We start from the raw sequence: 27,933 nt of genomic DNA, 5'->3' as shown, positions 1-27,933 counted from the left end.
TAGCTTCCTTGTGATTCCTAGAAGAAGACTAACTTTTACAAAAATCTTCCTTATCTGTCTGTTATCTTGCATCTAAAAATACAAAATTAAGCTTGGACAGCAGTGACACACAGCTGAGAGGCAGAGACAGGTGGATCTTTGTGAGTTCGAGTTTATCCTGGCCTACAGAGCAAGTTCTAGGACACCCGGGGCTTCACAGAAATACCCAGTCTCAAAAAAAAAACAAAATTAAATTGAATTAAAGTAAATGTTCTTATAAATCATGGCCTTTTCTGTGCTTTCTTCAGCTAATATTAGTTAAAAAATATCTCAGTGCAGGACAGGGTTCTACTGCCTCGACAGCTGGAAAGGGCCTGCTTAGGAAAGCCGTCTCACTTGGATGGCACCAAATCCCGAGTCAGCCGTGAGGCGGGCTTTCATCCCCAGTACCAAGGTCCCAGATGCTGAGTGGCTGGCCAGTGGCTTCTGTAGCACTGGGCTCTGAGCATCAACCAAGCAGGGTGATTAGAAGGTGGCTTCTTTCTGTACCTTAGCTCGTACCAGCCGTGACTGCTTTACGCCATTCTTAGCTCCAGGACATGATCTCAGGGTGAAGGACACATACAGAGACACTGTTTTCTTACCCAAAGAGTGATTTCATGTGTAGTATCTCTATCTTCCCATCATATTTGTTGATATTTTAACCAACTAGTTAGAAAAGCTTTCATTATTATAATAAACATCTTTTAAGATAGTAGATTTCAAATGTATGTTTTGGGGATTTGGTAATATAATCCTCTAAAAACTTAAACTTTTAAAAAATCTTATAAAATCTTAAAAAGTGATTCATTGTGGCATAATTTCCTGAAAGATTTGACTTCATTTCATTTTCTGGTAACACGACAGACAAGCCCACAGATTGAATGAGACCGACTGTAGAAATACCTCCTAGTGTTTCTGATAATCTAAATGTAGGAAGTTGTTCAGACCTAAAAGTCTTGTCAATTTTACATATATGTCAGAGCCTCAGAAAAGAAATCCATGTTTCTACAAACAGAAAACAAACAAGAAAAATCATTACTTCTATGTATAGTTTAGTTCGTGACCTGGGAATATTGCTGGAAAGAAGCAGGACAGTTGTCATCAGAGCCGTTTCCCATCAAATCCCTGCTGTAGCTGGAAGCCTTGTTGGAGTAGGTTACACGGCTAGCCATGATGAGCAAAGGTCGAAACTGAGAGTCTAGTGTGAGTCAGGACAGTCCAGACAGGATAGGACACTCTGTCCCAGGCACTTGCACTCTTAGAGATTCAGAGACTGTGTGGAGAGTGCCTGAGGGGGAACGTGTGTGGAGAGTGCCCGAGGGGGGAACATGACCAGTAACTGAGCTGGCTCTGCTCTTGCAGTTGTGGGTCATGTGGACATAGTTCTTAGATCAAGGATTTGCTTTCTCCTTTAAGATAGGGGTGTGTGGGTGTGTGTGTGTGTGTGTGTGTGTGTGTGTGTGTGTGTGTGCTTCAATATGTATATACTTATATATGTACTTTTTTTCCTCAGACTGAAATTTCTTTAGTTCATCAAGCAATTAATTAGCCTATATATTTCCTATAGCTTTAGGTTCTAGATTCCTTTTTATTTTTACATATTTTCTTTAAACATTTTTATAATCCTCTTTCTGTCTTTCTTTTACTAAATGAACTCTTAAAGTAACAGCAACTGTATAGGTTTAATGCTAATTAGTTCTTATTCACAAGCAGTTCTATACTAAACATGCATATGTAATAGAACTGAGTATCTCAAACTTCTGCTTATAAAAATATGTAACTGGAAAGACTCCAAAGTAAAGTAGTTATGGGCTGGGTTAATGTCTGTCCTAAGCATTTCTTGCTTACATGTCTGGAATTGTTTAAAATTTTGTTGATCCTTAATGTAATGTGGGCGTACTAATATTTATTTCATTTGCTTAAGGATTATCTTAGTTACTGTTGTATAACTGTGAAGAGACACCATGACCAAGATAATTCTTATAAAAGAAAGCATTTAATTGGGGCTTGTTTAAAGTTTCAGAAGGAGTATGCGGCATGCAGGCATACAGGCAAGGGCGCTGAGTGCTTATATCCTGACGCACAGGCAGGCGGGCAGGCAGGCAGGCAGGCAGGCAGAGAGAGACACACACTGAGCCTGGTGTGGCCTTTTGAAATCTCCCAGCTCATCCACAGTAACACACCTCTAACACACCTCCTTCCTAAAAAGTTTAACTGGGAATCAAGCATGCAAATATATGTGTGTGTAGTGGCCTTTCTCAGTCAAACCACTACAAGTATTGAATGAAAATCTGTCCATAAAGACCACACAAATATACTCAAGGCGAATATTTGACCAGTAAGTAAGGATGGAAGCAAGATCTCTTGTGCAGAAAGGCAATAGAGTTAATAATAATTTAGTGTGTATTTCTAAACAGCTAAAAGAATGGACTTTAAATAGTTATGTTAATTAGCCTGGTTTGATCATGCCATGATATATATATATATATATATATATATATATATATATATATATCAAAGTATCATATTGTACCCTATAAATTTATAATTATTACTTACAAATTAAAGTTTAAAATACTTAATGTGTCTGTTGACAATATAATAGAAACATCAATTTTTAAAAAATGATCTATTATTTTTATTTCATGTGCATTGGTGTTTTGCCTGCATGTCTGTCTCTGTGAGTGAGGGTGTCAGATCCCCTGGAACTGGAATTACACATAGATATGAGCTGTCATGTGGGTGCTGGATATTTAACTCTGGTCCTTTAGAAGAATAGCCAGTGTTATTAACCACTGAGCCACCTCTCCAGCCCAGAAACATCAACTTCATATTGATCATGTAGGCAGAGTCATTTGCAGACTATTTGCTTTGTAACCAGTACTCTCCATTTTAAATCCTGTGAAGAACTTGCCTTGAGAGGACTGGTTCTTACGAAGGTATAAAGAGAAGATGACTAGCCGACTACATGAGTATCTTACTACCTGGTGATAGACCGCTGGCTTTGCAGTGAGTGACCCCATGTCCTTGGGATGCTCACAAGCTCATGTGACTAACTTGTCCCCTGTAACACAATATGAGATCACACACTGCCCAGGAATTGTACATTTGCATTAACACTTGTCATCTGCACACAGAGGCAGGCCTAAGCTGTGAACTCACAAGTTAATAAATACTCTTCACACCACAGACCTACGTATGTTATATAAAGGGTCTCTCTGCAATAAAGAGTATACCTCAAGAGTATTTGGCAGGAAGAGCCACATTTTCTCATTTGCATGGAGTTCAGTGGGCCAGGGTCTGCATACCAGCATTTGGGACTTTACAGCTTCACTGCTTCGTGTGTGATTCCAATCACTTTGGTATCCTAAAGCTTGTTTTTAAACTGTGGTATGTTGAACACTTCATTCAGAGTTGTGTTAGACCTTAGTAAGGCAGCTCTTCTATTTGAAGAACAGGTGAGAATGTTCTTCCTTTACCTCTGAAAAGAGCATCTGTAAAACAGAAATGGACAAACAAGATTACTTCTTGAGTCTCAGGCTATGTCTCCTGAGTTACTTTATATAGCAGAGGTTGGACAATGCTGGTTTTCCCTCCCGTCAAGTGTGGAGAAAGGGAAGGCAATGAGTATAGTTTCCCTTTCTCCCCCATACGATGATGAACATTGATATTACATTGTTAATGCTCTCCTACTACCTTTTTTCCCTAATGCCTCGTTTTAGAACTTGAAACAACTTTATAAAATGAATGTTGGACCATTCTTTTTATTAAGTAAGCAATCATATCCTAAAAGCTCACACCTGTATGGAACTCTGTGTTTGAGGATGCTGGCATATTATAATCCTGTATCACTAAAATTCCTTCTTCCAGCCCAGAAATATTCACAGACGTTTTTCACTGGTGACCTCACATACAAATTGCAGCATCCTGGGTAAAAATGCCAATTCTATTGGAGAGACTATGGTAAAATGGTGCAGTGTCTAAGCATCTTCACAGTGACTTCCCATCACGCTTACTTCCCATGCCTGTATGAGATGGCAAATTGAAACAGCAATCATTCATAGCAAGACTACTCCTGTCTTTATGGCTGCTTACAGAGTAGTTGGTAAATAAGTAGAAGTGTACCCACCAATCTGTTTTCTACATGACGTACACTCAGCACTGAGAAACACTTGGGAACTCTGTGTTCATCTGAAAACTCCTAGACTCATAGTAACAGAGAGGGCCCAGATTGTTCCTATACATGTGGTTTCCTTGGCTTCGGAAGTTCTGTCGGCAGGCGGCCCAGTTAATACTTTGTTATGCCAATACCTTTTCTTTTTTGAGTTTTTAAAGCTAGCAGTGCTTTACTGGCACTGTGCAAGACGGGCCCTGTACTGCAATAATTAATGAATACATAATACACACACTCACATATACCCGAATGTACACACACCATACATGCACACATCATGCTCATGTTCACGGATGCTTATCAATCCTCTGATTACCCTGAACACAGGGTTAGGGGCCATATTTAATCCATATTTCTAGCATGTCAACGCCCCCACACACACACTCTTAAATTTTGAGAACTATGTTTCTTGGGCAGAATTTTGCCATTAGCTAGGGGAGTGAAGTTTAGAATTTACTAGTCATATTTGTAATTAATATAAGTTAATGTCTCACAAATTAACCTCTTTGTTTATAAAGTGCTTACCAATGGTGGAAAGGTGTTTCCAAGATATATTGTAAATAGGAAGTAGGTAGCCTTGAGTTTTGGATCATTTGCTTATAAAATATATACAATATGTATCTTGAAACCAGGTGATCATTATGAACTATTGGTGATTTCCAACTTTATTGGCAGTCCCCTGGACAAGGCCGTACTTTTATTTGTTAAGTGATTTTGATCTGACAGTAAAGAATTTGGTTGCCAGTGTTGACTGTGACTTAAAAGTCTTACGTAAAAATGATGTTACTTTAAAACTGTCTTCTCTTTTCATAGACCTGCTGGCTTTGCACTCAGGATCTCGATTGGTTCCTAGTTCATTTCAATGTAAATGTAGGGACTCTGCCTCACACTGTGGTTTTGTGAGGAACCCTTCTTCCTCTCTTGCCTTGCTGCTGGTGAGGCCAGACTAATTGCAGATGTGACTAGACTTGTGCTCCCTCTTGCTTCACCCTGAGGACTTTCAAGTAAATTGCTCCTTGATAGCAGGGCTTCAGGCTGCTCTCAGCCTCAGAGACTGTTTGAAATAAAAAGGAAGCATTTGACATTTTTCTCTGTATTTTTTTGCTTCTCCATTATTTTAGGTTTTGTATTTTGTGGTTTTCTAAAGAGATGAGGATTTTTTTTTCTGTTGCTGCTGGCTTCAAAGCCTCCTTTATTCTTATTAATTGCACTTTTTATTTACATTTCAAATATTATCTCATTTCCCAGTTTCCTCTCCAGAAACCTGCTATCCCACCCACCTCCTGCTTCTATGAGGGTGTTCCCCCACCCACCCACCTACTCCCTCCCTCCCCACCTCCCCGCCCTGACATTCCCCTACACTGGGGCATTGAGCCTTGATAGGACCAAGGGCCTCTCCTCCTGTTGATGCCCGACAAGGCCACTGGAGATGAGGGTATTTTACTGTAATATTACTTTAGTAGTGAATGGGCAGCGTTAGTGACACTTTGGAAGAATGTCATCATCAGGTGTTTCCAACCCAAATGGCCAGCTTACAAGAAGTATTCATTTATAATTATCTTGAAATTTAGCTACGTTCACACCTCTTAGGTAAGGCATTGGTTAGAAATGATGGTGTGCCCCTCACAGACCTTATTGCTTAAGCCACAACAGGAGAGGATTCTCTGACCCCTCTAGCTTCTCTCTTGAGGAGACATGTTGAAAGGCTGCTGAATTCAAGCTGAACTGGACATTTCAGTACATTGTTTAAATGTAACATACACATTTAAGTAAAGTTTTTATGAACAATTTAGATTTTTTGCTCTTTTTTGTTATAGTTATATTTGTCATTAGTTCATTGTTTTCAATACCTTAAGCAGAAATTTCAATGCACCTTTGATGCTATTGGGGTTTTAAAATGTAAAATATTTTATTCTCCTTATGTCATCTATATATGGAATTAAATATATATTCTTTGAATATTCATTCTCAACCTCAGATTCAGATACAAAGAGAACACCCTTTCTTTGCTGAGTATCAAGTAAGTGCTGATAATTACTAGTTAATTAGAAACCAGTTGCACCAGAGTTCTCTGTGATGTCATACCTTGGCTTACTGAGACGTGATTCTCTTGAGTCTCTATTTGCTCAACAGAATTCTGGGTGGTTCTATGCTTCTCACCATGTGATGTCAGACTACAGCATGGGTTCCTACTTTTTGGTCCTCTCTCCCCTGAATTCTGTTTCATTGGGCAATACTATAATTTGTTTTCAAGATTTAAAATCACTAACAATATGTAAGCATCAAGTCCTTACATATAAATGATTAACTGAGTTCGTTAACAGAATTAAACTAAGCCTAGAATGGTAGAATATTCATTTACAGTGTATCTACACTAATGCTCACCATTTATATACATGCTCAGTAGTGTAATGGGTTTCTGCTCATGAAAACACAGTGAATTAAAAGGTTAAAACTGCCTTTGGCTTATTGAAGAGCCTTGACCAGAATTTGAAAATACCCTTTTCCAACAGTTCTTTAAATGCTTCCCTTGGTTCGTGGCTAAACGTATTTCTGAGCTTCCTTTTTATCCCTGAACTGGAGCTAATTCTATCTCCTATTCTACCTTGCTCAGAGAAGTGCTGTGAAAATCAGATATGACAATCACGTCCGAAGTGCTCGGAAAGAAATGCAGTCATGTGATTAGAAGCCTGTTCCTCACTCGTGGGATAGTTCCTGTTGTGTGCAGTGCATGGACAGTCACACTGGATATGGTCCTGAGCACTCGGCTGTGCCAGACCCTCTCTGCACACTGTGTACTGTGAACTCGCTTGTCTCTTACCATGACACGATAAACTAAGAGCTATCATTCTGTTCATTTTACAGATAGAAAGTGACACACAGAGGATCTAAGCATTCTGACCAGGACCATACAGCCATGAATGTCGGGGCCAGGATTTGAACCAGTTGGGCTCCAGAGTGATAACCACACTATAGATTATAGGCTGCTGCCAGATGGAGGAGCCTTTTCTCCTAGGATTGAGGACAGCCTGTGTAAATCACACTGCTAAGCATGCATACGATAGTGTGTTCAGTGCAGACACACTTCTTCTAGGATTGAGGACAGCCTGTGTAAATCACACCGCTAAGCATGTATATGATAGTGTGTTCAGTGCAGACACACTGTAAATGAGTTCTCTACTATTTTAGGTTTAGTTTAATTCTGTTAACAGTTTCAGTTAATCTTTTACATGTGAGGATTTGGTGGTTACGTATTTTAGTGATTTTAAATGTTGAAAATAAGTGGTGAGATAGTGAATTTACCACCCTCACATCCATCATTCTGATCTTCTCAGAAGGCTAGTGTACTCCAGTTTCAGACCAGTCAGACATGCATTTGTGGTTCTGTACTGATATGGAGGTGTGGACTCTGTCAGTGAGGTGTTTTCCTAGTGTGCCTGTAGGTTTCATGTGTATAAGTTCCCAGAGAGATTCTCTGTGTCTATCCATAGCCTTCCTCTACAATTGTGACAACCTAAGTTTGCATGCTACTATCTTTTCATTAATGACCAACTCATTAACAGAATTTTCTGTTAACATTGTCAGCCAAATAGAATGAATAATAAACCATATGTAAAATCCTTTTGCCCCATATTACCCAATATGAGCAAAATTGTGGTAGAGACCAAGATTATCTTGTTTTTATTTTGAAAGGCCTACAGTATGCAGCCTTTCTCCAGGACAGCAGCCCCAGACAAGGTGAACTAATTTTGCACTATGTTATTTTACTTTAACTCTGCCAGTTGGTTTGTTTTTTGTTCTTTTATAGTAGAGCTCTAGCTTGTCTAGATCAGATCAGTTCTTCCAGACTTATGTGTGCAGACTGTACTGTCTGCACTGCTGCAGTCTGAACTCTGTCAGGGTTGGTAGGCTTGCTCTTTAACAGGGTTATTGCTCTGAAGTGGCATCTACATGTGCTGCCAAATAGGCGGCTTCCAGAGCATCTGAAGATATCTGGTGGCACCAAGTACAAATGTAATCTCAGCATATGGTATTGATGGGAGGCAGCCTCACCATTTAAATGATTTCTGTTTACTAAAGACAAGCTGGGGGTAGCTGGCCTATGGTCCACATGACTCATTTATACCTCAGAAAATTTTAATAGATTTGAAATCCAGGTACTTTTGTGCTTGACTTTTGTCTGTTTTATGTATTCTGAATAGCTTTTTGACATGATTAAAATAACAAAAAGCATTATCATCATATGGGTATATGATGAAGTTAGTAATACCCATTTTAAAAGCTTACCCACATGCCTGTAATCCTAGCCCTAGAGAGTCAAATCTGTCAGTTCCAGTCCTGTTAGTGAGACCTTGTCTTTAACAAAACAAAAAAACAAATAAAAAATAAAATTAATTAAATTTAAATGTTTCTGCACTTTGGTTCACTTATGATGTATCCCTGCAATTATTTTTATAAGTGTAGCATTAAAAGTGTAGAGTTTGGCCACCAACATTGACAGGTCCATTTCAGTGTCTGTTTCAGAAGTAGGTAAGAAGTGTAGAGTGAAGAGAGAGAGAGTGAAGTAGAAAAGCTGGAACTGCGTCCTTCCTTCCTTTTAACATCCCAGGACCTACTGTTTGACCCCTCGTAGGAAGAGGAATTAAAATGAAAATATTAAATCATGAAGGCTGACAGTTTTTATTAAGTCAATATAACTATTAATCTCTTTGGATATTTCTAAGCAGCTGTAAGAATTAAATACTTTGTTTTAAACTTAGGACAAGTTCTTTAATTAAAAAATAGAATAGAATTTTGAAACCTACGTTTATCATATATATATATATGTATATATATATAGTTAATATAGTACAATGTTTTGAATATAAAAACAAAATAGGCATTATACAATGTATGTATGAGTTGTCTATCAGAAATAGGTACATCCGTGTCTAATTTTGATTCAGCTAAGCACTATATACATGTCTTTGTGGTGTCCCTGAGTCAGACATGGTAGTATAGATTTTTTCTGAGTTTTTATAAAATTAGAGTTTGCAGGGGATATGCAGCTTCAGTGAGCTACAAAAATGTTCCTATTTTTCTTTATTGTTCTGGTCAGTAAGGCCATCAATTTCTTAATGAAATGTAAACCCAGAAAGCTTACTTTCTAGAGAATTGAGTACTCTACTCTGGTCATGACTCTGTGTGTGGGTTGGAAGGCGTACATTTTGAGCATTACTGGCTCTGTGCTCTGGTGGCATTCACATGTGGCCAAAGTAGTCAGTGTTTATTGATTGCTAGTTTGAACCCCATTTGCTGGAATAATCTTAGTATCTGAGAAAACGAGGAAGCCACTCATCTTTGGAAAGAGCGCAGATATGCATAGAAATAACTGGTAGCTGAACCCAACTGTGGAAGGCCAGGACCCCACAGGAGTAGCCAAGGAGGTGTTAGCCTCTGTCTTTCCCTTTGTTCATTTGGGTTTCATTTCACACCGACAAAGGAAGCCAAGACTTAACCTTTACTCTGAAGTGTGATTTGAGGAGAAGGGAAGAACAACATTTATAAAGAATGGATTCTAAGCTAAGAGCAAATCTCACAGTCTTCCTGTACATGTTCCTCATACTCAGCCTGCCCTGCTGTACAGACCTCACAACTCAGACATGTTGAGAAATGCTTGTGCAGCCTCCCTGATTGATTGCTAGGACTAGACACCAAGAATCGAGCCCTTTTCCTCTTGTTTTACATGGTAATCAATCTCTTTTAGATGGTGTCACTAAACCTTTAGTTTTACATTTTCGGTTTATTTTTCCAAATTCAACAGATCCTAAATATTTGTGATCTGTCAGGATATGGGCATTTTGCTTAGTTGTTATTTTCAATTAAGTATTGAATACAGTGGCTGAGAGACAAGCACAGTGGGCACCACCACTCTTGACCACACCTTTCCCCGCAGTGTCCACACTCATTTTGTAATCTGTAAAAAGCAGGACAAAATTGTTTGTCTGTTTTGTTGGAAATATAAAGGTCCTAGTTGATTGAGACGCTCAGGTTATAATAGACATCATTTCTTAGATTCTAGTTTTAAAGGGAAGGATTAGACCTGGGGCTGGCTCTGAACATAATTCACGTCAGAGTTGTTGCTGTCAGACCACTATACGGTATGTCTGATTATTGACACTACAGAGGAGAGAATCAAGTTGTAAAGAAGTAAATTTCTAGGTATTTTCTCTCGTTTTTAACACATTAAATGTCGTAAATTGTTTATAATGCCTAACTTGTGATGGACTTTAGTTTCAATTTTGTTCTTAGTTATTGAAGATATTGACAAAATGTCATACAAAATTATTTTGTATTTTTTGTAGGACTGGGAAACAGAAACTCATGACTGGTATTGTTTTGAATGCCATTTGCCTGGAGAGGTGTTGATATGTGACCTGTGTTTTCGTGTGTATCATTCCAAGTGTTTGTCTGATGAGTTCAGGCTTAGAGACAGCAGTAGTCACTGGCAGTGCCCAGTTTGCAGGGTGAGTACCTATGAGCTTTCATGTGCTGTCAGAGGGTGGAAATTAATGAATATTAGTGTCACCAAGATGCCCCAGGTGGTCTTGCCAGGTGAATGATGAATCCTGGGGGGTGGGGGTTACTTGCTGAAATGACTGACGAATGAACACGGCACTCCAATGGGCATCACAGAGCACACCCCATGTCTCAGGTTGTACATTTTAGAGAATTTAAATCACATAGAAATATCTTCACATATTTTATACCTATTTCTAGGTCATGTGACTGCTTTAAAGGCTAGCCTTTCTGAATATGAACTGTTTGCCACATGGAGGTCTGTTCAATACAGATTTTGTAATGCATGGTAGAATTGATGGGCACAATGTTGGAGTGCTCTTGGTCAGCGTCCCATCCTATAGCGGGGAAGGTCTTTTTCTTTCTGTCCTCATGATGTGGTTTACTTTTTGCTTATATTTTCTGTGGAGGGTGAAGGGCTGGGACAGTTACACACTAAGAACTTTAATTAAAGTAAAATGCATTGTGCAGTTGGTACAATACATATTTTATACAGTGATTTCCTCACTGAAGAATGTGCATGCTGTGAGACTGTAGTGTGTCTGTATATGAGCGACGAGTACTGACTAAATACTGCACTCCCAGGGACTGGGGATGGTGAGGGTACAGACTTGTCTGATTTATAATTTGTTTTATAATTTGTGTCACTCAGCTACGTACGTACGTAGCTGGAACCACTGCATTGGTTGCCTGTAAGGTCAATTCTGAGTGTGCCTTAAATAATACTTCAGTCATTGGAATGTTTATTTAATTTCTTAAAAAATGTTATTTTTTTTAACATCAGTCAAAGATTTTATCTGGACATGATCAGCAGATGTCCAGACCCATCTTAGTCCTCCATAGTAACCAAGCTGTTGGTTACCTCAGCCATCTTCACACGGGCTTCCCTCAGTTATCGAGGTCTTGATTACTTGAGCCCTCTTAGCTTAAAAAGTAGAGAAAAGGCAGTTAGGATAGCAGTAGAAAACTGTTTCAAGGTAAATTATTAGGAAATGGGAGAAGGGATCAACAAATAAGCCTGGCAGCGCCAGGATTCTGGCTGAGCCTGGAGATTCTTCCAGACTCAAACACACGCTGTCCCCAGGAGAGTAGTGCAGGGGTAGCTCAGACACCGTTCAAGCAGGGGCTGTGTCACTCGAGTTCTGTGTTCGTGGATTTTGATCATGCTTCTTAAAAGCAAATACATATCTCTTATCTTTTAGGAAATAAACCTTGACCTCTCACAAGGAAGAGCTGGGCCTGGTGGCCCGGGCCTGTAACCCAGCTACTCAGGACTGCTGGGCCTACAGAGTAAGTTCAGGGCCATCCTAGGGAAACCAGTGAGGCCCTGTCAGCAAAAAACAAGCAAGCCAGCCAGAAAACAAAAACTAAGAGACTTTTATAGAAACTCAGCAGGAGACTCCTGTGCAGTTCCCCTGTCCTGTGTGTGAGCCTGGATCCAACCCCTTTACAGAACCCCAAAGGAGGAGAGACAGAGTTCTAAAGCAGTAAGAGAGCAGGGAGAGGGAGACGCCTGACCACACCGCCAGGCTCTTAGCCTTCATCGTCAGTTCTTACTGTCATAGTAAGGGATCTCGGTAAAAGCACTGGCTTTTGGTGCAGTTGAGTACAATGGGGTTTTGCATTATTTATGTAAGAGAGAGGTGGAATCATACTGTGAAGACAGCAGCATGTATGAAGTTCTGTTGCTGTTTCTTGTCCACAGTGCTCTGCTGGGTTCTGATTGGTTGTTTGCTTGTTTGTTTTAACTTTAATGTAACTGGCTGACAAATGCATGGCAACCTCATTTTACTTTTGTTTGTTTTTGTTTTTCCTTGCTCAGTTAAGATGCTATCATGATAGGAGGATATAATTGCACTTATGATTTACACTGTAAATCATAAATCCTGTAAACTGTGTGTTTATAGCCTAGCCTGTGAACTGTCCCCAGCAGACACAGGAAGCCCATGCTTGAGGCCGAATTTGGGGGATTTCACCTTTAGTTCTGAAGCCTTCAAAGAAACCATCATTTTAAAGTTCTGTTGTTTTAATAGTTATGTTCATGAAAAAAGAGAATTGGCAATGATTATGTTTCAAGTGTGAAAAGAACAATAGCCTTAAACTGTAATGGCGATTTACATGTGTATCCGGTGAAGTGTTTGGTTAACGTAGTTTTTAAAACAAAACCAAAATTTCTATAAAAATACTGTTTAATATTAACAAATCCATGTCCAGATTGAAATATTCTTGGACTCAGGAAGTTTGGGGTTCACAGACTAAAACCCTAAAACTGTGGTTCCAATCAGAATCAACTTTCTAATCTCTTTCCCTCTGATGTTTGGGGAATGTTGGATAATTATGCATATAAACAAGGAATTTTGTAGAGAAGAACCTTATTTCCAGTCAGGCAAAAGTAGAACAGAAGTCAATCATTACTACAAAGTTGTAAGTTTAAAACAACCATGTTTCTAATAACTGGTAGAGGTCTACAGACTTTGTCCTACCCGAGGACCCACATGGGTGACCCATCACTAGGAGTGGGCTGTCCCGACTGTCAGCCGTTCTGCCAGACCGGTCACTTGTGTCTCAGTGTCAAGTCTGAGAAGACAGTGTGCACCATTCTCAGTCAAAGTAATTTTCCCACTTCTCATGCTTAACCTTAGGAACCCTACATCTCAAAGACTGTTCCTCTGAACGCCCGCTTTCTTTCCAGTGTTACCTTGCAGACAGCTAGCTGCTTAGAAAGTAGCCCATGAGTATCTGTCTAATCAGGTTTTACTTTGAGAGAAATGCCCCCAACATCTTGTTATACATTCTTTTTCCTGTGAAGTTATTTAAAAAGATTTAAAAATTGTTTTTGAAAACTTTGCAGTATTCAGCTAACATAGAAATAAGAAAAGAGAAACTCACAGAATTCCTTTTCTCCAGGTGATGTTCTTCAGACGTAGGCTGTGCATGTCGTGTGTGTGCATTATGTGCATTACTGGATATGGTCAGCTTGTCTCCAAACATCCTATGTGCACAGCTTGCAGGAGAGAAAGCACAGGTCCCTCATCTGACCGGCTCTTACATGTGTGCCTCCGTGTGCTGCCCATCACTGACAGCCCATCACAGATGCACTCATGGCGCCCTGTGAATCACACTCAGTTTTTATCAGCCATTTGGTTTCTGTCAGTTGTCTCCTTTTCACTTCTCTTCATTTTCATTACTATTCCCAAATTACAATTCATTTTCCTCTTTGATGCCATCCATAGTTTGTGGTGGGTGCGCACGCGCGTGTGTGTGTGTGTGTGTGTGTGTGTGTGTGTGTGTGTCTGTGTACTGCATTCTTATTAGCCTGCTAGCATCTTGAGGGAAAAGAAATCACAGGACTGAGTGATACCTGTAAACATTTTTAGACTAAGAAAACTTGGATTCCAAATAAAATCAGGAACTATGGTTCTAGTCAGAATCATTTTTCAGTTTACTTTTTCCTCTTACTGATTTGAGAGAACACAGAATGTACAGATAAGGAACTTTTGAGCCTTGTCTTAGTATACAGGCACTGTGGTCTGCCACTGAGCCCTCCACCACCACCTGCTGGGATGGCACCGTACTGCCTTTTGGCATAGTGCTCCCCATTAATCTGTAGTGGAGGGGGTCTCTGGTGCTGTCCAGTGTGAGCCTCCAGCCGGATGTGGCTACTGCCAGAGCAGATCGTGTTGTCTTTAAACATTCATACTTTGAACCCTGTGTAGCCCTCAGAGAAGCATCTTCTCATGTGAAGTATCATCCTTGTCAGAGTGGTCTGGCCTTCATCTCCTCATCAAGGCTTACTTCACGAATTCTAAAGGAGGTCCAGGTAGTGGGGGCACACACCTTTAATCTTAGCACTTGAGAGACAGAGGCAGAGGCAGGTAATCTATGAGTTCGACACTGCCCTGGTCTATAGAGTGAGTTCCATGACAGCCAGGGCAACACAGAGAAACTTTGTCTCAGAAAGAAGGAAAGAAGGGAAGAAAGAAAGAAAGGGAGAAAGAAAGAAAGAAAGAGAGAAAGAAAGAAAGAAAGAAAGAAAGAAAGAAAGAAAGAAAGAAAGAACAATTCTAAAGGTAGACACAGACAGTCTCCTAGTGTACAGATTCTGTAGCAAGCTCTGCTGTGAGAGCAGTAACCTTACTATCTGAGAGAGTGACACTTGCCCTCTATCCCTCATGAAGCATCAGAAGACTAAGAGAGGAGCAGTGCCATGAAGCAGGGAAAATGTATGACAGACTGAGATGGGTTTCAGAGGGATCCCATCTTCTCCCTTCTTTTAATATTCTCCTTTATAGGTTCCTTCTGGTTTTTTGACTAGGGGTTGTAGATTCATGGTCGTGCCGCAGAGTCAGTTTATAAACACATTTTACCCTGTGAAGTCTAGTGTACGTTGGTAGCAGTTAGCACACTGAGTTGTTATGTGATTGCATAGTCGGTGAATAGCAGGAAGGCAGTAGTCAGAAGGTCTGGGTGAGCCCCTTGCTCCCTTCTCTGTTTCTGGGCCTCAAATGGAATACTGTTTGAAGATTTGCCCACAAGGAATAACAAAAATACCACTTTACTGTCCATCATGTCATCTGACTAAACTTTTTATCCCACACAGTGTGTGTGTATGTGCACCACACAAACATCACATGTACCACACACTGTATACACATACTACATACCACATAATACAGATACACAGATCACAACACACCAGACATTTTAGACATCATGCATGCTACATACAAATCCTAGACATCTCCCCCACATACACACTAACCACACTCTACACCAGACATCACACACTAGATATTAGTCACTAAAATACATGCACAGAACATATATCACATGCTAGTTTTGAATGAAAGAATCCACTTAAAGCATGAAATATAAGATTCCTGTAGGTTCTTTATAAATCTGGAAAGCACTCATTCCTTCTTAAATACCTACATGGCATTTTTCTCTGTGAAAAAAGTTTGTATGAATTGCATGGTAAATTAATGTAGCCTAGTAAAATATGGAAACATAAGAAATGTAAGAAAACAAAAGATAAATGCTGCTGATGATTATTATTAATTATTAGTATATAATGCCCTGGGTCTGAGCTACAAAGCTCCTTGAGTTTGCAGCCTATGGCTCCCTAGCCGTTGGCCTTAACTCTAAAGAGTCCACTGAGGACTCTAGCCCAAGTCTCCCTGCTGTCACAGCTTCTTCTAAACACATGCCAAGCAATAGATTCTGCCAAAACGAAGAAAAAAACTTTAGAAGTGCACATGTGGATGGGTTGGAGGGATGGCACAGTGCTTCAGAGTGTATACTGCTCTGAGGTCCCAGGTTCAATTCCCAGTTCTCCACAATAGTCAGATCATAACTGCTTGTGGTGCTAGCTCCAGGGCACCTAGTGTCTCCGCCCTTCTCAGACCCTGGCCTTTTAAAGTTAACTTTAAGTCCTATGCCAAGCCTCTGGTGCCTTTCTCTCCCACATGGGTTGCGATGTGCCCATTAGGCAGGTGGACATCAAAGGAACAGAACTTGGCTACTACTAAACTAACCACAGAGTGTGTATCTATGTGGAGGAGTAGCAGGGGTCAAGTGAGTGCTCAGAGGACCTGGTGTGGAAGCGAGCCCCACGGACTGCAGAGCTGAGCAGAGTGGTCTGTAGTTAATGTTGCAATGAAGTGAGAAATGAAAGCTGTGTAGATGCAGTCCCCTTCCTATGTATCTGCTTAGAAATGGCTCCTCTTGTTGTCTGCTCAGTCCACTCTATGAATGTGAGTGACTTTTACCCCCAAAGTAAATACCTTTGCTCTCAAGCTCCATATTAACAGACATAGGATGGATATTTGGCTTTTAAGTGAAATAGATGTAGAAGCTGTTGTTTTTAATGGTGATACTAAAAATAATGACCATTGATTGCATTAGTTTAAAGACACCTGTATCCTATAAATTTAATTAAAAGAGAAATAGAAAAATTATTTTTAATATGATGCTGACTGAACCTTATTCTGTCATAAGGTGGCTTTATTGCTCTCTATGGGCTTAGCCAGACAAAAAAGAAATAAGACCTCTGCAAAGAGGAGAAGCTTTCAGATTGAGTCTAAGACAGAAGCTGTGAAATCCTGGGTATGGTTATCTAATCGCTGTCGAAGCTACCTAAACCCACTCTGGTAAGGAAAGAAGTCACCTGGTATATACATTGCATTTCCATGGTAAACGTAGCAGTGTACCAAGTAGGCAGGAACCAAGGGACAAGCACTGGGTGGTAGGTCTGGGGCAGCAGTGTATTAGATCCTGCGACTTCTCTTTTGGAGGCTGGGTAGCAAGTTAACTGAACTTTATTATAGTTTTTCTATAGATTTATTTTCATGTAATATGTTTGGTGTTTTGCCTGCATGTATGTTTGTGCACTGCATGTCTGCCTGGTACCCACAGAGGTCATAGGAGCCCCTGGAACTCGAGATGCAGATAGTTGCAAGCCATCATTATGGGTCCTTGGAATCAAACACCAGTCTTCTGCAAGGACAAATGCTGATAATAAATAAAGCCATCGAGTCCTCACGAAGTTTATCAAAATGCTCAGGCCTGAGAAGATAATGCGTAGGCTTCCCCTGTAGTGATGGGTATGATCTTAAGCAAAACTTGTTTAGTGTTTGTAGTACCGTTGAACAGAAAGTACATAATTTCTCCTTGTTCACAGCGTAGGGTAGACGATGTTGTGTAGGAGGGATTTGGAGCTCTGCAGGCAGAGGTCTTACTGTCTGCATGTTTCCTTCTTAAAAACAGAAAACATAGCTAGGAGTGTATTGGCACAAAACAGAAAGGAGAGTGGGCGGGAGGGCTCAGTGGGTGAAGGTGGTTTGCTGCCAAGCTCAGGGACTTAAGATCCATCCCCAGGACATAAGATGGTAGGGGAGAGAACTAACTCCCTTCCCTCATCCTCTGACCTATGTCAGTGCTGCATTTGGTAATCCTACAGGACTGGCCTCCTGACCAGGGAGGGCCATGCCAATGAAGTCTTATGTACTGTCAGTGAAGGAGGTTAAGGCCTACCACTGGAGAGCAAGCATAACCTTCAAAGCTAGTGAAGGGGTTAGAGAGACACAGGGTGGCTGTCTGTTTAGTGATTCTGACAGTCCTGCTTGCTTTAAAAGCTGTTCCTCCATGGGTTGGAGTAGCTTTTCCTCTAACCATTAAAATGCCTGGTGGTCTAACGGTCCAATACCTACAACCCTTGAATTGGTGCCTCAGCAGGCAGCCCTGTCCTTGTTTCCTAAAGGTACCTCAGCAGTCTCGTTCTGCAGATTTTTTTCTTTTGGGTTTTTGATAACAAGGTAATTCCATATAGTCTTGGCTGTCTATATAGTCTAGAACTCTCTATGTAGACCAGGCTTTTCTTGAACTCACAAGGAAAGCCTGCTTTCTTCTGCCTCCCCAGTGCTGAGATTAAAGGTGTGCATCAGCACACATGCCTTCTATGGTTTCTTTTATAAAATACAAGACCTGAAATACACCTGCTAATGGGGAGAAAACCTACAATACCCTTGGGTATAAGAGCAACTTGCAGTCTGCATTTTGTTCCCATTCATCCCTGGGAGAGAGTCTGCTTCGGTTGAGAAGCACTCCCCGCCCACTTTGGGAGACAGATTCTATCACTCCATGGTCCAGCACGGCTCCGTGGTCACTACACCAGTTAGTGTGTATGAGTGAGAGCGGTCTCAGTGAATAGAGGATTTCTTATCTGTTGGCAGAAGAGAGGGTTTGGGTTTCCTGTAGAAGTGTGCACTCCACAAACTGGTCTGCCTGTGGAATTCTTCTGGGCCATCCCATATGACCAAGGACACTGAAGTTGCTGCTGCTGTAGCTAAACTGAGCCCACAAATGCTTAAATCAGAGCCACCCTCCACAGTGTGTTTGATGCATACAATGAGTAGCAGAGCAAAGCTGAGCAGAGATAGAAAAGACAGGCTCAGGTGGACTGCGACAAGATGGTGTGTTGGAAGGCTAACTGCTTTACACGTACACAGGAGCCCAGCCACAGTGGAAGGTGAAGTGCTGCCTCAGTGTGTGTTAGCCTTTGTTTCTTTAATGACCCTGGCTGGGTATGGGTCACACTGAGGACAGTATGGAGATTATAAACACCTAGGTCTTTACCTTCGACCAGCTTGATCTGAACCCTGTGAGTGACTTACAAACATTGGGAATTTTCCCCTGAGGAGAGGTGTACGTCAGAAGAGCACACACAGCTCCTCTGTGGCATCCAAGTACCACACGGGGCATGTTTCAGCACAGCTGGTATTGTCCCTTCCCGTCTGTCACGGGAGACTTTGCTTGCTCTAGGACTTTATATAAATGGACGCTGACATTGTATCTAAAGGCTTCTCGGCTGGTATCGATGTGATAGACTAAAAGGGATTGTCTAAGACTGAGGAGAACTTGTCAGGCAAGGGTAAGAGCTTCCTGAGGTAACATTTGAAGATTGTATCTGAAGGTGTCTGGTCACTTTGCACTGGATGTTACTGAGGGGGTCGGCCCTATCTCTTTGGCCTTTCCTGTCACTCCATTCTGTAATAGTCACTTCTCAGGCTTATGACATCTTCACTTGTGACTGCAGCCAGATTCAACAGAGGAAGAACTAGTTGTCATCCTCTGTCCTACTGTGTACTCCAGTGAAATGAAAGTTCCAGACTCAGACTCTTTCCCCAGACTGCTGTGTGTGGCTATGCAGATAAAGCCCAAAAGAACTGAACACAGACTCTTGTAGAAGCTGGTGATGGGGCAAGTGAGGGAGTGAGCTCCCCGGACCTTAGTACAGTTTCCTTGCTGTTGCAGAGTGTTTTAAAGACAGAAGAATCTAGTGAAGATGTTTTAGCCATAGTGATATTCCAATTTCATGTGGAATTTTTGCACATAGGAAAAAACACTGTGTTGCTTTAATTTGTATGGTACTGGCATCAAAAGGACTTGGGTTTAAGTCAACAGAGTGAACTATTCCATAGGATTATGTTTAGAACAAGGGTGCAGAGATACAGTTCAAAGAGCTGAGGGCACTGTTGCCAGCCAGGCGGCTGCCCTTAGCCAGCTGGGCTTGAGTGGGGTTCAGAAAAGTCAGCTGCCCCTGCCCTGTTGGATTCCTGCAGAGCAAGCTTCAGGAGTCAGTGTCTGTCAGTACTTCAAGGAGGGCTGTTGTGTATTTCCTTGAAATGAGCTACCTACCTTCAGACGGTAACCCAATCAATAGCATTTCAAGACTCCTTGGTATCTGATGCCATTGTGGATGACTGGACATTTCCCATTTAGTGAGGCTGATCATTTGAGGTCAGCAGAACTGATGGTGTATCCACAGTGTGGTAGAGTAGACCCGACAGGGTGGCCTGCCTTGGAGCATGTGCTTCCATGCTCCCTTTTTACGGGATGTAGACTTGTTTTCCTGAATGCTGAGAAAAACTTCATCGCGTGTGTGCTGCGTGGTGGCATAGACCACAGGGCTAAGGGGGAGAGACATGGAGTGTGCTTCACTCTGCCAGAGTCCAGGTGAGGGATTCAGGTGGAAGGAAAGCTAGGCCCTAGGTGGCAAATGTCTGAGGGAAGTATGACACTATGTACCTGCACTACCAGCACTCAGCCGGGGGTTCAGTGCCAGGCTGACTGTGCTGCGAGGTTCAGGCCAACCTTGCTTACACAATGAGATCCTGTTTCAAAAAATAAAAGAAATACCTGAGATTGTTCCTTGATAGTAAAATAGTCAAATTGTTATTAGATATTTTATATGCATATGTAGTGAAACTGGAAATATATCTTTTCCTTTCCATGTTTAGCATATTAAAATTACTTTGTGTGTGTAAATAATTCCCTGCATGTATAGCTTTCTGGCAGAAATGATATTAGCAGTGGAAAATCATAATCTAGTGGCTGAAAAGGTGTGACATTCATTAAAATAGGGCTGGACCCATTCATCCTGCAGCAGTGTGATAGAATGGAGCTTTGTGTGGTGTGGGCCTTAGTTCTGACATAGGGCATTTGTCCAGGTTTCTAAAATATCTAAAAAAAAAACAAAAAACAAAAAACAAAAAAACATGAAATCTGAAATACAATTTTCTTGAGAGATAAATAATCTAATTAATAAAAAATGTATATTTCTATTAGTTTTGTGTATGAGTTAATCGTGCCTGTAGCATGAAAAACTGATATGTTAGTGTACCCACCATCACAGTTCATCAACAGATTAGTTTTAACAAAATATGATATATTGAAACTGTCAGTATCAATTTAAATGTTCTCTAAAAGATTTTGACCACTGATCTTTGGTAAACTTAAGAGATTCTCTGTTACATATATTATTTCCTTTCATTAGAATATGCTTTGAAGTTAAAATACTAAGAAAAGGGAAGATTTTCATTTGTTAGTCACTATGTCAAGTACAACAAACTTTTCAGTTCCCATCTTTTTGAGGGAAATACTACTCATGTAACTACCACAGACACTGTCAAAAGATGGAAATAATAGAACACATTATTGCATGCTCGAGTCCTTTTCCATATGGACATGTGAGTGACGGGCTTGCCTGGCCTCTCTTCCTCCCCTAGAGCATTAAGAAGAAGCACTCTAACAGGCAGGAGATGGGCACCTACCTGAGGTTCATCGTCTCCCGCATGAAGGAGCGGGTGAGTGTGTGCTCTGGCTCCTTGCACTGTGGCTCTTGCAGTGGGAACCATGGCAACTTCTGCTGACATATTTGGCTATGGTCTAGTTTGGTTTCCAAGACAAGGTCTCTATATGTAGCCCAGACTGGATTTGAATGTGAGATTCTCTTGCCTCTGCCTCCCGAGTGCTGGGATCAGAGGCGTGCACTACCTAATTTGGTTGCTGTTTAATTCATTATCTATAACAAATGTTTTTGTTTTGGACCGGACTTTGCCTTTTGCTTTGTATTTATGTTTGTATTCAATTAAACTATATTTAAATATTAATTTGTCAAAATGAACATTTGCTTTAGTTATTGAGCAAATGGCATTTCTTAAATAGCTCTTCTGTCAAACCTTGAAGAATGCCACATTACATTAACTGTACACATTCTCCATTAGTTATAAAGAACGTCTAAGATTAAAAGTATTTTCCCTGTTAGGAATTTGCATTTCATGTCACTTTATATATCTAAACCCTTTTAGGCTATAGACCTTAATAAAAAAGGAAAGGACAGTAAGCACCCGATGTACCGGAGACTGGTCCACTCAGCTGTGGACGTCCCTACCATACAAGAGGTAATGTGACTCCTTCCTTCCCCTTCCCTGTGTCTATAACTACCAGGTGAGAGGGTAAGTAGCAGCATGCACGATTGTGTACCGTGCGTACCATACATTTGTGCCACTATTCCTGCTGATTGACACATTCCTGCCTATAAATGTCACATCCTATAATGCAAAGTGTGCAAGGCATGACTGAAGCACTCACAGCTCCTGACATGTTTTGATGACAGGAAGCACATCCCCAGCCCGGGCAGTGTGACTCTTTATGTAAATATTGATTCTGAACTGCTCATTGCTTCTGTGGCAGGGCACTTGGGAGTTTCAGGTAGAATGGATTTACTGCATTGGGAAACCATAAAATTAGGGTGAAAGCTAGAAGTAACTATTAGATCTGTGAGAATTACAAAGTTACTTTTGCCCATATTTACCTTCTCCCCATCTGTTCCCAGACCCAAGCCCTTCTCTGCCCACCCAACTTCATATCCTTTCTTTGAACCCGTGAAGTCTAATTTGTGCTGCCCATGTATCCCAGAATTTACTTTTGTCTTTGTGCTCCATTATAGAGCTTGAGGATCTAAAGACAAAGCCCTGCTCCCCACCCTGGACTCCTATACCCCACTGCCATCGTCCCTCCCATGAAGGTTTCTGGATCCTGTTAGGCTGTCTGTGAATTGGGATGATGCCGTCTGGGCTAATGCTTGGAGTCCTGTAAGGAAAATTAGCAGAAAGACAAGAGTTCTATGATCTTACCAGTTTGTGATCCAGTTTAAAATTCAAAATATGAATCATGATTTAGAGCAGAACTCACTAGGAGGTGCTTTGTGGGCATCATGACTGGGCAAGCTCCTAAGCAGGCCCAGTACCTGGTGTTCACCAGCCCTTTAGAGACAGACTACAGGAAGGGACAGACTACAGACTAATGGAAGGGAAGCATCAAAACGGGCCAGTGCCACATGCCCTGTAATTCTGTGTAGGATGTGTAGGTAATGACCTAGGAGAAGTGGGAATTCGCATTGAAGAAAGGTCAGTTGAACTAGTACTGTACAGGCAAACAGCTGTGGGAGTTGGGCCCAAGGAAGGAACATGGTCTGTGACCATTCCCTCGAAGATTTGGCTCTCTGAGCTATTTTTATGCCCAAATCACTGGGATTCAGAAATTCTTGCATTTCCAGGTTGCTTATCTCTATAAAAAGTACTTGAAAAAGTTTGGGTTTCTTTCTACAAGGGGGAAATACCCCCCAAATTCTCTTTGGCTACCAAAGGCTGGACTACAAAGAGTGCATTGAAGGAAGTCCTTTTCTGTTTCTCAGTAATGTAGAGAAAGCCATGCATTGACTTGGTCTTTAGGAACTCCCGAGACTTCACTACAGGCTGGTGCCTGTTGTGAGGCTCATGGCTCCTCCTTCCAGTCTTCATCCATGCTAGGAAGATGGGAGCATATGTGGCCCTGCTCTCTTCTCATCATTTTCTATTGGCAGAGCTCAGAAGCAGCTGCCACCACAGCTGCAGATGAGGCATGGCAGCTGTGCAGACACTGTGGGAGGTTGACACTGGCCACAGTGCTACCTGTGGCCCTGTCATTCTGACAGGCAGTGGGAGTCCTGCTGTGTCCCCTTCTCAAGCCTTGTCACTCACGCACATCTGTCCTGTCTTTTACCCCACAGAAGGTGAATGAGGGGAAGTACCGGAGTTATGAGGAGTTCAAGGCTGACGCACAGCTGCTTCTCCACAACACAGTGATCTTCTATGGAGGTTCCGTCCTTTTTGTCTTTGTGTACAGTTTGAAAATATTAAATTCTGCCTTGAGAATATCTGCCACAGTTCCTTGTAATCATACATGAGTAATGATGTTGGAATTTAAACTGATGGGTGCTTCTTGGTGTGGCTTACAGAGGTGACAGCCAGTGCCCTGTGAGGGGAAAGCGTTCTTTTGACCATTTGCTTTCTGGTGCTGAGGATCCAGCCCAGGGACTTGTGCGTGACAGTTAAGCACTGCACCACTGATCTACATCCCTAGTGAAGAGCAGTCCTCGCACCCATATGCTTTATCTTAGCTAAGAGGGCTTTCCAACTAAGATCTCACTCTTAGTGACAAGAAATCACTCTCTAGTAGCGGTGTTAAATGCAAAATGCAAGTTGCCTATGCCACCTGAACAGTCTATAAAGTGTATTTTGAGATGAGTCTGTTGCCATTTGGTGATGGGCTCAATGGCAGTGGCTTCTAGAGTACTGATGACAGGTTGTTTATCTTCAATTACAGCAGACAGTGAGCAAGCGGACATTGCAAGGATGCTCTATAAAGACACGTGTCATGAGGTACTTAGCATTCAACCTAATAATTAAACCTTTGCTATAATCCAAGTCTTCAGGCTTCTGCCCTTCCTCGCTCCGTATCTTAACTATGGCATTTCCTTTGAATGTAACTTGGTTTTCACGTTTGGCATTTGGAAAGTAGGTAAATAAAATATTTCTGGAAAAGCTTACAAAAGATGTTATGGCAAATTTACAAAAAGATATTAGTAACTTTGAAGCCCTGCTAGTTGCTGATGTGAGTGTTGGTGAGGTGGTGAGATGTGAACGAGCTGCCCTCTGCAGCCAGAGCCATGTCTTGAAATGACAGCCACGTGGCAGAGCCAGTTAAGGCAGAGAACAAAGTCTATGTGCACACAGAGAGTGAAGCATCCGAAACTTATTCTTGTAAAAGATCTCATATAAGGAGTTTGATTTCTTCTGTTCATCTCAAATTCAGCTTTTCTTCTTTCACTATTAAACAGTCTTATTGGATCACTCCCGAGGCAGGGGGAGGGAAATGGTGATGCAGGTATAGACCCCGGGGCACGGAGAGCTGTCTGCTGGAGAAAGGTTGGAGACAGGAAAAGGAAGAAATATCCCGTACAGTAATGAAGAAAACGCTGCAGGCGAGGGCCGGCAGTGGGCACAGCAAGGGAAGGGACTGTCGCCCTGGCCTGGGAGTGCAGGAGTCTCAGGTGGCAAGGCCTTTTCTCATCCTGAGGTGTTAAGTTGCAGTGCACTAGATTACGGCAGGGCCTGCGATCATGCACCTTCGATCATGCGCTGCCACCCCACAGAGCCACAACTCTCCTGCCGCGGCTCAGATGGTTGCTTTACCTTACAGCTGGACGAGCTGCAGCTTTGCAAGAACTGCTTCTACCTGTCAAACGCACGGCCCGACAACTGGTTCTGCTACCCTTGCGTATGTGGGATTTTGTCATTTTCATTTATAGGGAATTGTTTGGACAGTTACCCCCTTTACTTACGGATGATAATACCTATGAAATATATTTACATCATATAGTCCATGTGATCTTAGTGAGTATGCAACAGTGTTTCTCCATTCTGGATTCCAACAGCACTTGGTAAGACCATGCCCTGGGTCCCTGGATAAACCAGAGAGTGAGTCTTCGCTCTTCCTCTCCTTTTGAACAATGGACCTGTGGCTTTACCTCTATCTGTAGCTCCACCATTTCCTATGAAATGGCAGAGTCTGTGGGCATTTGGGGGCAGTATCCCCAGTGCCTCTGACATCAGGTGGACTTAAGAGGCCTCACAATCAGAAAAGTCTCTGTGGGGCCTAAAATTCTCGTCGTTCCTAACATACACCCAGTATGCTCTGCTCACTGCTGTCATGCATGGGGCTCTTGCCTTTAGAGGCAACCTTATCTCAGAGTCTGCTTCATCTGGGAAATAGTCTATAATTCTGTTTTCTCTCAAACATATGAATTGTGGGCACTTTGGTTGATCTATATGTCTCATAGTTAAAAGGAAATATCCAATTAGATTATGTCTTACTTAATCCATGTTTCTCTACTTAAGTAGTTAATATTAAAAGAAATAACGTATCATTTTCAGATACCTAATCATGAGCTGGTTTGGGCTAAAATGAAAGGTTTTGGGTTTTGGCCAGCCAAAGTCATGCAGAAAGAAGACAATCAAGTTGATGTTCGCTTCTTTGGCCATCACCACCAGAGGTAATTCCTGAGCTCGTGCGGTAGCCAGAGCTGAGCTTATGAATGTGTGGGTGACTGTTCTGAGATAGGGGTTCCATGTTTGTTTCAAATTCACACATGCCTGTAGCTAGTAATAATTTATGTAAGTTTTCAGTATTATTGTAAACAAATTTTCAGTGGGATCCTTGGTCCTCAGGTGCAGAGCAAACTTGTGCTGAAATTGAACCCATCATGCAGGGCATGGGAGGGTCCTCAAGTCAGCGCCTCCCACTGTAAAGATGCACAGGTATTTGCGTCTCTCCATGACCCTACTAACAGGGAAAAGCAATCAAGTCGGGATCACAGCTCAGTCAGACATGTGGCCAAGCCCATGAGTACAGAGGAGAGGGACAGCACACATGGTCTCCATTCCCAGGCTTGAGTTCATAAAGCCTAAAATCCTACATATGTGAATACATAAAATGTGTGTATCTAAACAAAGAAGCTGACTGTGATACACAGTATAGTTCTCACCGTGAATTAAGGCCCTAACATACTGAATTAAGATGTTAACAGTATTCTCCTAAGTCTTGTTACAATTAGTCTGGATTAGAAAAGTGAATGTAACTTTGGAGAAATCCCATTAGAGAGTTCAGGGATAAAGCCAGAAAGGTTCCTCTAACTGTCACAGATATTAAAGTCGAGTCACAATAAAAGTCAGCCATCCGAACATCTCCTTAGGGCTCCGTGTCTTGGGCAGAGGTCAGTAATGTTTGGGAAGCTTCAAAACAAAGGACTGTGTTTATCACTTATCTTGTATCCCGTGTCTCCACGAGTGTCTTGTCTTGTCACTTGTGGAGATGCATTTAGCAGTCAGAACCTCATGATACAGTGGACAGTTTTATACAGCGTGAGCGTTTAGCTTGGATGAAGAGGTGAGCTTAGCATTACAAGCTTCACTCCTCATATCGAGTTGGTTTCAGGGTCTCAGAGGGGCACTGTGTATGTGCCAGGGCAGTCAGTGAGTGTCTGTCAGTGTGTCTAAGTCTGTACTGACTTCCTTTATCCAGACACATGGGCCGGGCTCTCCTCACGCAAGTTTGAAACGGATGTAAACCCAGCACCCAGCCCGCAGTGGCAGTGAGCAAAGTGAGGAGTCATGGTGTAAACACAGGAGGAGTGGCCAGGCTTCTCAATAGACCTGACACTCTACCACACAGTGCAGAAAGAATTCTTGATCTGGATAGAACATGAAGGATTGCTTAGAACACACAGTAAAAATTCCATCTTATTAAGAGGATTTCATGTATTTAAAATAAACCGATTGTAATTGTGAATTCGCACCAAAAGAATAGGTCTCATGAGGAGGCACTAGTTGCTAGTTTTGAGGAACGTGTTTTTGGTAGTATATTGTATTACTCATAGGAGGCAGAAAAAGTAAAGTGAATGATTTTGGAAACACCTCCCTCCCCATCCCAGACTGTGAAGCTGTTGTATCCTCCAGGAGAAGCCAGTTGTTGCCGGATACCTGGGGCCTGTTGTATTTCTAGGATCTGTAAGATGATCAGTTACTTTGCACTTGTCAGCTTCCTTAAGGCAGCCAGACCTTTTGTTACAAATTGCTAGAAATGGTATAACCCCAGCTGGGAGCCTGCAAGAAAGATGTTCGATAGTTTGGAGTCCTTTGTAGTAAGTCACAGAATCATTACTATACTAGCCTTAAATTGTTAAGTTTCTGTTCCTTTTATTTTTTTGTATAGCTCTGGGCACCCAGTGTTAATTTAAACTGCATCTTATACATGGAAATGTTTAAATTAGGTTGAGAATGTAGGGGAAGGCTCATGCATCCGGGTAGCTGACCAGACCATTCTGCACACCTTATCACTGAAGCTGGTCACTAATGTACAACAGGAGCTCAGGACTTCCATAGTCTAGATCACCTTTACCTCCTGTCACCTCTTTAGCTCAGTTACAAAGGCAGAGACCCCGTGTATCACCTGCTTCCAGT

The 27,933-nt window shown here is 41.7% G+C and overlaps 1 protein-coding gene across 10 annotated transcripts in view; it reads left to right on the top strand.

The window, feature by feature from the left end:
* Zmynd11 (zinc finger MYND-type containing 11) overlaps positions 1-27,933 on the top strand; it is an 88,393-nt gene that overhangs the window by 54,044 nt on the left and 6,416 nt on the right. For 4 of the 10 annotated variants that reach the window (XM_032884983.1, XM_032884982.1, XM_032884981.1 and 1 more), the window contains exons 4-10: positions 10,540-10,701; positions 21,319-21,396; positions 21,901-21,993; positions 23,643-23,730; positions 24,239-24,294; positions 25,115-25,192; positions 25,849-25,967. In XM_032884983.1, the coding sequence (XP_032740874.1) occupies positions 10,540-10,701; positions 21,319-21,396; positions 21,901-21,993; positions 23,643-23,730; positions 24,239-24,294; positions 25,115-25,192; positions 25,849-25,967 (674 nt within the window). Of the gene's footprint in view, positions 1-7,819; positions 7,934-10,539; positions 10,702-21,318; positions 21,397-21,900; positions 21,994-23,642; positions 23,731-24,238; positions 24,295-25,114; positions 25,193-25,848; positions 25,968-27,933 lie in introns of those variants that run through there. The other 6 variants (XM_032884984.1, XM_032884987.1, XM_032884985.1 and 3 more) reach the window with 4 other exon arrangements.

This window comes from Rattus rattus, chromosome 14, assembly GCF_011064425.1.
Source record: "Rattus rattus isolate New Zealand chromosome 14, Rrattus_CSIRO_v1, whole genome shotgun sequence".
Classification (NCBI taxonomy): domain Eukaryota; kingdom Metazoa; phylum Chordata; class Mammalia; order Rodentia; family Muridae; genus Rattus; species Rattus rattus.
This window is presented reverse-complemented; position numbering and strand designations above follow the sequence as displayed.